At 58.2% G+C, this 7626-nt stretch overlaps 1 protein-coding gene across 3 annotated transcripts; it reads left to right on the top strand.

The window, feature by feature from the left end:
- The first annotated feature begins 3569 nt into the window (after positions 1-3569).
- Positions 3570-6301, top strand: LOC120708001 (protein IQ-DOMAIN 14-like). Of its 3 annotated transcripts, none has more exons than XM_039993073.1 (4): positions 3570-3804; positions 4270-4580; positions 5135-5311; positions 5445-6301. In XM_039993073.1, the coding sequence occupies exons 2-4, from the start codon at positions 4284-4286 to the stop codon at positions 6141-6143; spliced, it is 1173 nt and encodes a 390-aa protein (XP_039849007.1). In that variant the 5' UTR covers positions 3570-3804; positions 4270-4283; the 3' UTR covers positions 6144-6301. The 3 variants fall into 3 exon arrangements, with proteins under 3 accessions (XP_039849007.1, XP_039849009.1, XP_039849008.1); XM_039993075.1 differs by lacking the exon at positions 3570-3804 and adding an exon at positions 3817-4139; XM_039993074.1 differs by lacking the exon at positions 3570-3804 and having other exon boundaries at positions 3817-4580.
- The last annotated feature ends 1325 nt before the right edge of the window (positions 6302-7626 follow it).

The raw sequence follows: 7626 nt of genomic DNA on the forward strand, positions 1-7626 counted from the left end.
GCCTCCCTCGCTGGCCGCGGCCGTCCTCCCCGGCCTCCTTTCCTGCTAGGCGCCGCCCCTCCCCTGTCCTCCTCCCCTCCTCCTCTGAGCGCGCGGAGGCCAGGCACCTGGAGCTCGCCGCGCGGCACCACCTCCCGGGGATCCATGGCGGGCCAAGGAGTGGATCTGGGTGGGGCGGAGGCCGCGACAGCGTGAGTCCATGGCGCCGCCCCCCGGGGTCTCTCTCTGCCGGCGTGGAGGGTGGGGAGGCAGCGCGTGGCCGGCGCCCATGGAGCTCGCGACGCGCGGCGAGGCGGGCCGCGTGGCCGGCGAGCCGTCCTCCTCCCTCGGTGGCGCGCGGCGGCAGTGTTCGGCAAGCCGTCCTCCCTCCCTCGGCAGCGCGGGCGGACGCGGCGCTGCAGGGAGCTACGGTGGGATGCGCGCGGGGTGGTTGGCTGCGGCCGACGTGGAGCATAGCGCACGTCCACAAGCTTCTCTGGGAATTGCGGACGAAAGGCGCTACGGTACAATAGTGCAACGCTTACATAGCCGCGCTGCGGGTTTTTGTTTCCTATAAGCGGCTCTGTAAGCTCCGTTGCGTTTCTTTTACAGGGCCGCTGCGGACAGCCTGAAGCGGCCAGCGGGCGTGTTCAATGCCGGCCGAGAGGGCCCACGCCAACAGTGTGGGGGACGAGGAATCTTCTGCCGAGCTCAACAGGGCGCGCCACGGCGATCCATGAATTTCAACGGCGCTGATCGTGGCAGGCGCAAGCAGCTCCGTCCAGGCGTCCAGCGTCGTGCGACCATGGTGCAGCTCACCGTGGAGCACGTACTATACCATACTATTGCACTGAACACGGTCGCGTCGCCCAGCTAGCTACTGGCGATGCGTGCCCGGTCAGGCACGGGGACTTTTGCCGGCGCTGCACGGCATGTCGAGGTCACATCTCCGCTTGCGGAATCGGCTGGAGCTGCCTCTAGCCGCAACGGTACGATGCGACTGATTGGCTTCAGCGTCTGTCCATCTACCTTTTTCTCCTCCTTGACAGGCCCATGGCGCGGGGCCAGCAGGCAGTATCATTAGCAGTTCCTGTTCGCGATGACAGTAGATGCACCATGCACGGTTCCTGTTCCCGTGTGGTGTGGAGTGTGGACTGGACCTGGGACGGGTCAATTCCTGCTCCGTCGGAGCCGGACTCGCACGGTTGCCGCCTACTTCCGGCTCCCCTCCCGGCTGGCTGGATTTCCCTCGGGTCTCGGCCACAGGAAACACGTACAGAATCTCCAACACCGCGGATTATTTGTACTGGAGTTCCAGCCCTGCAGCGGCCACAGAAATTGGAACGAAGAGCGGTCGGCGGTGGACCGGCGGGCGCTGGCATCCACGAAAACGTCGCCCGCAAGGTTCCCGCCATGCTCGGACCGTGCCGATTCCAAGCCTTCGCCGTTCTAGTTCTAGTATGGATACACTCTTGTGGACCAGCTGTATACGTCGTCGTGGCTGGTGGTGGGGGTGCTTATCCGAAGCCCATACGGCACGAGCGACGACGGGCCGGCAGCTGATGATTTTCTTAATCCAGAGAGCAGCGACAAGAAGCTCAACGTGACAGCGCGCCCGTTTCTCACTTTCTCCTAGCCCGTTTTTCCTAGTTAGCGAAAGGGAGAGAGAACCGAAAACGAGGGGTGACAGCAAGTCAACACGGACCACCGCGGCGGGTCCGTGCTCTTGGTGGTTGCTGGTAACGTCTCTCACCAGCAGGCAGGCGGCCGGGGGGCCGACCCGGGCGAAAATTCCTGCTGGAGACCACACATAAAAGACGCATGCGGTTTTAGGTAGCGGGCTGATGGAGTCACGAGCCTTTGTCCGATCAACGGCCGGCCTACGCCTGCTAGCAAGGACCAAGGAATCCACGCACAGCCGATGAGCCGACGCCCGACGGAGTGGCTGTGTCGCGGCAGCTCGCCGTCGTTTTCCGGGCGGACAACAGGCGAAATGCGTGCATGTTGCGTTGGCACATGCGCTGTTGCACCTAAAGCCAAAACCAGGCAGGGGAAACTGATACCAGGTCGTTATCTTATCCTGGCCACACGAGTCCGTGGAGTACTACACATGGAGCCATGAAAATCCATCCATCCACATGGTGCGGTCGTGTTGTGGTGGCGTAGAAAACGGAGCCACATTTGATTTGACCATGCACAGCAGCGCGCGGTGCAGGGCAAAAGGCTCCTTCGGCGGTCGCGGAACTGGGGAGCGTCCACCGATCCAAGAAACGGTTCTGTGGACTGGCGTCGTGCTCGTGCACTGACGGCGCTGACACGAACTGTAGTTCCGTCGCCTCTAGTAGGTGCCCATGCCCATGCGTGCATATGCATATGGACCTGCCGCGCGCAGCGAAACAGAGCAGCCGCACGAGAGGTACACCCCCATCATGAACACCGGCGCACGGAGGACCAACGGTCAACGGATTACTGTGCCCTAGTGCAAGCGATCCTCTTCCAGCGCGCATGCCGCATGGCACCTGGCAGCGCCCCTACCTGTCTACATGCCAGTAAGCCAGCAGTACCTTTCGAGGGTTGACCATTCAGGCTCGGAGCGGATGAGCTAGCCGGCCGGGACGGCTGACTAGCCCGTGAGCAGCTGCCCGCCTCGTGGCGCAACCGCGCGAAGGAAGCCAAATTTATTGGGCCGGCCGGATCGGACCGGACCAGACGTACTGCCTCGCAGCAGCATGACCGAACCTGCAAACTTTTTCCTTTTTTACTTGTTCAGGCGGGCAGAGATGCAGGGGACGCGCCGGCCACCGCGCACGGTATAGATAGAAGGGGGGCTCTGGCCCCTGGCCGGCGCGGCCAGCAGCCACGTCCACGACCACGGGCAGGCGGCGAGCGCGTCCGGAGCCCGGAACAAGTGGGCGGCGTGCCAGGCCCAGGAGAGCGGATCCGCTCGCCGTTGCGCGTGTACTTCCAAGGGACGACACGTTCCCAGTGGTGGGGCGCGGCTGGCGCCCGCGAAGCCAGGACCGGCGGATCTTGGCGCCATCGAACCGCCCAGCCGATCTGATCTCCCGGTCCCGGCCCGCCCGCCTGGCCGTTCTAGGTGCGTGTCACTGTTACCCATACCCATGGCGCCTTCGCTTCGCTCTGTTACCGGGCTGCTCGGCCCCCTCGTTCCCCGGCGCCGTTTTTACTCGTGCACGCAGAGCCGGGGGGACGGACGGGTCGCGGGCACGTGTGCCTTGGCAGCACGGGCGAGGACTTGCAACGCGACGGCGCGCGCCGCCTGAGCTGGTCGTCTGGAGCTTGGCTTGCACCGTTGTTGGCTTGCGCTCGGAGCCTTGGGCCGGGAGCAAGCGAGGCGGCGGGGAAGCTCTCGTGAGCTTGGAGTGCCTGCCCAAGATTTTAAATAGCCGGTTATAGCTTCCGCTATAAACGGCTATAGTTTCTAAGAAGGCCAAACGCTATGACATTTAGTCCGCTAAAGCCGGCTATAGCTCGCTAAATACCGGCTATAGCCCGCTAAACGCCGTAGCGGCAGCTCTGCTGCTAAACATCTTAGCCGGCGATTTAAAACCTTGTGCCTGTCCGGCCGCGGCTGCTGACCGTGCGGTGCCGAGTCGTGGAGGCCCACGCGTCAGTTCCGGCGCCCCGTCCCCTGCTACTAATCCGCTCGCCCGCTGCCGCTGCCCGCTGGGATCCCTGCTGTTTTTTTACGGTTCCAGGCTGATCCGCGCGCGTGGTTTTCAGCGAAAGCTCAGCCGCTTTCCTCTTCGGGGGCTGCACGACGCCTGCGCGTAAACCTCGCCGGCTTTCTCTCTACGGGGCCCGGTAATTCCCTGCTTGATTCCCCGGCTGCCTCTTTTGCCGCTGCTTGCCCTGCAACTTCGAAGCTTCTTCCTTTCATCTCGCGAGCATCTCTACCAGTTGTGCTTGGTTTTTGCTATCCCACCGTACAATTCGCCTTGTTCTGGCCTTGCGGCTTTCGCCTACGGAACGAAAAGGTTGTGAGGTGTTTCTTGCTCCAGGCCTCTCCTTTGGCTGTTCCAAAGGCTCCTTTTCTCTCAAGCTGGAGGCACAGATCGTTTGCCGCTTCCTTCGCCTTCTGAGATTTCTCATCTGAGTGTATTTTATCTTTCCCCCCAAAAAAAAGTGCATTTGCAACGGTTGGTTTCTTCTCTGATTGGGCTCCTCAGACTGAGGAGCTCGTCGCCTGTTTGCCTCCCTTTGCTGTAACACTTGCCCCCATTCCTTTCATTTACCGAGTTATTCTGTTCCTCGCATTCTTGCGCGCAGAGAATTGCAGCAGCATGAAGCGCGTCGTGAGATGGCTCAAGCATCTACTGGCGGGCAGGAAGGAGGACCACGTAGGACTCCAGGTGAACCATGCTGCTACCGATTGGAGCGGCGGGTCGGGGAGGGAGAAGAAGAGGTGGAGCTTCGCGAAGCAGAGGAGGAGCGGAGCTGACGGCGGCGCGCGGTCGTGGGGTCAGCCCGCCGCCGCCACTGCCGCGGCAGAGTCGCCGCAGGCGAGGCCAAAGGAGGATGCGAGGGCTCGAGAGGAGAAGGCCGCCGTCGTGATCCAGAAAACCTTCAGAGGCTACCTGGTATGATCGTTCTCAGTATCCATTTGTTCTTCCCATTCTGATCTCTTCCCATTTTTTTTGTTCACTCACGCAGTAATCCCAGTAGAGTAGTAGAGCTTTTATATTTTTTAAAGAATATAATTAAAAACATGCAGTATGGAAGTTTCTTTCTTTGCAACGATGCAGAATCTTCTCGCAGTGTAGAGTATTTTTGCTATATTCTTCAGCCTCTTTGTTTGTTACTGCTTGGCTAGGTGGACTAGATTGTTGTTGCATCTGATGTCACTTCTGCTCATGCATCCTTTTTCTTTTCGACGATGCACAGTCGTTTGTTAGCACTTGTACTGTTGGTACTATACAAAATCTGCATGTTGTTCAGTCGTGCAATTCTTTGCCCTGTTGCTCTGCGCCGGCGATGACTTCTGCGTCCTATCAAGTTTCTGTTTGACGGCAGAGTAGTTGATTATTACGTAGCCTGACATAAGCCCCGCTACCTAATCCGGAGTTGTTCAACCATAACATTTTTTTTTCCTGGAGGGAAGTCTGACATTGGGTTTCTGAATCCATCGTGTCAGGCTAGGAGAGCGCTTCGAGCTCTCAGGTCGCTCGTCAAGATCCAGGCCCTGGTGCGGGGCTACCTGGTGAGGAGGCAGGCGGCCATGACGCTGCACCGACTGCAGACGCTCATGCGGCTGCAGTCCGACTCCATCGCCGTCAAGAATGCTTCGCACCGGAAATCCATGGAACAAGAAGTAATCCAGACGTTTTGCTTTGTTTTTGCGCAAATCTCATATAATTAACGATGTTCGTGTCGATGAAGTTGCATTGCATGGCTTGGAACCTGGATTTTTTTAATGACTTTATGTGGTCCGTTTCCGCATGCAGGAGAGGATCTACGGTCAGGAAGTCCGGATGAAGACGCCGGCGACGCCGGCGCACCGGCGGAGGCTGTCCGACAGCACGGACTCCAACTACGAGCGCAGCCCGCGGATCGTGGAGATGGACACGTGCCACCTCCGCTCCCGGTCGTCCCGTATGAGCAGCCGCTACAACCCGGACCACTCGTCGGAGTACCACCGCGTCGCGGCGCCGACGCCGTCGTGCTCGCCGCTGCCCGGCGGCAAGCAGCATCAGCCCCCGCGGCTCTCGTTCCGGCGGAGCACCCCCGAGCGCGACCCCCGGGGCTCCAAGACCGCGCACACCACGACCCGGTTCGCGCCGTCCCACGACTCCTCGCCTGCCAAGAGCGTCGAGCACAGCCTGGCAAGCAGCACGCCGCGGCGCGCCGCGCCGCGGGACCGGGACGCGCTCGTCAGCCCGCGGTACATGGCCGGCACCGCGTCCTCCGCCGCCAGGACGCGGTGCCACAGCGCGCCGAGGCAGCGGCTGACGGCGCCGCCGGCCGAGGCGGCGCCGCGGTCGAGCGTCACGTCGCGGGCGGGGGCGTCGAGGCGGTCGTGCTCGCACGCGCGCGGCGGCGGGTTCTGCGTCCAGTGCTCGGACACGGCCCGGACGGCCGGCTGCTCCGGGATCGGCGCCAGCGACGAGGTGGCCAGAGACTACTACCTGAACAGCTTCTGGTGACCACACGCGCGAAGTGATGCAAAAGCTGCTGTTTGTGCTCAGATTGTAGACTAGATTTGTCCATAGTTGTAGATGCTAAAACATAGTAACATCAGGTCACGGCATGGGTGAAAGGTAAAACGGAGCAGTAAACAGGTATGCAAATTCTACTTGCGCAATTTTTTTTTCGAGTCTCCTGAAGCAGATTAGAACGCGAGACATGAACTGTATAGTGGGCTAGTGGCTAATACTAGTTGCCAGCTGTTGTCGGTCAAAACCCACCGGCGAGTAGCGACAAGTAACACGAAGAGCCGGGAGGTCGCCGGGGCGCTGGCAGGCACTGCTCCCTCGTCAACGGCCCGCAATTCCAGCACACGCCGCGGCTTATGAAGACGCAGGGCGTGCCACCTGACCAATACCCGATCAGGAAGGTGCGAACGTGCTTGCAACGATTTGCATGCATACACAAACACGTGGAAACGTAAGTCCGAGCCGTGGTCGGATCCCCGGGACAACTCTTGCATCGGCTTTAAAGAGTCGATCGAGTCCCGGTGTCAGATTGGATCTGCATGTATCCGGATATTGATAAATAAACAAATAACTGTAAAGCTGCTTCAATTAAATCTAGCTAATCTAATCCATGACGGTAAAAGCTTCACTGTTAGATCGGAACATCCTACACGTGATTGGGCCTAATGAACGTAATAAATAACTAAACCTTAACCAGAATAGAGGCCTAAGAACAAGCTAAAGCCGATTCCCGGATCAATTCCCTGTTAAGACTAAGACAAAGCATCTAATACGCCACCGGATCATCCAATCCGTTTGCAAGGCCTAACCTAGCAGATATTACGCCAACTCTTATGTATAAGAGCAAACCATAACAGACTAGATCTACTAAATATAAAAGAAGCAGAGTGTTGTCTCCGTACAACTAATTCTATGCAACAAGAATTAGTATAGGATTGAAACGTGACTGCACAGAAACAACATGATATTCGTAGATGATAGGCAATAAAAGCACGATGAATCTACTAAAAACCATGCTACGAACATCAGGATAACTAGCACTACTCGCCATCAAAAACACTTCAGTACGAGTAATACCAAGGTAAAAGCAAGAACAACGCTGCCCTGATCGCAAAAAGCGATCAGGGCAGCATGGCGCTTACTTGGATGAAACCCTAAGATTAGGGGTGGCGATGCGGCGAGAGTTGTTGATTGCAAACGTGATGACGTCCTCCTTTACAAATACCATAGGGTACATATTTATAGTCCGGAGACTTGGGAAACAATCTAAGCTAATGTGTCCATATCGGACTCTATCTCTAACTCAATCTGAACTAAATCTAATGATACACGGCCCATAGGACCCAAATGCTCACACAGGAGCCGATTTACAAGCCTTCTTAAACCTTTGCTTTAAGCCCAACTCGCTTACGGCCCATTAAAACCCTGTTAATTTATGGCGATAACACATGCCCCCTGGTTTTGGCAATGATAA

Source organism: Panicum virgatum, chromosome 5K (assembly GCF_016808335.1).
Source record: "Panicum virgatum strain AP13 chromosome 5K, P.virgatum_v5, whole genome shotgun sequence".
In the NCBI taxonomy this organism is placed as follows: domain Eukaryota; kingdom Viridiplantae; phylum Streptophyta; class Magnoliopsida; order Poales; family Poaceae; genus Panicum; species Panicum virgatum.

What these genes read in the sequence shown, in the direction of transcription:
- LOC120708001 (XM_039993073.1), top strand. Translation starts at nt 4,284, where the DNA reads ATGAAGCGCGTCGTGAGATGGCTCAAGCATCTACTGGCGGGCAGGAAG. An exon ending in AAACCTTCAGAGGCTACCTG is followed by an intron (nt 4,581 to 5,134) that starts GTATGATCGTTC and finishes CCATCGTGTCAG; the next exon opens with GCTAGGAGAGCGCTTCGAGC. An exon ending in GGAAATCCATGGAACAAGAA is followed by an intron (nt 5,312 to 5,444) that starts GTAATCCAGACG and finishes TTCCGCATGCAG; the next exon opens with GAGAGGATCTACGGTCAGGA.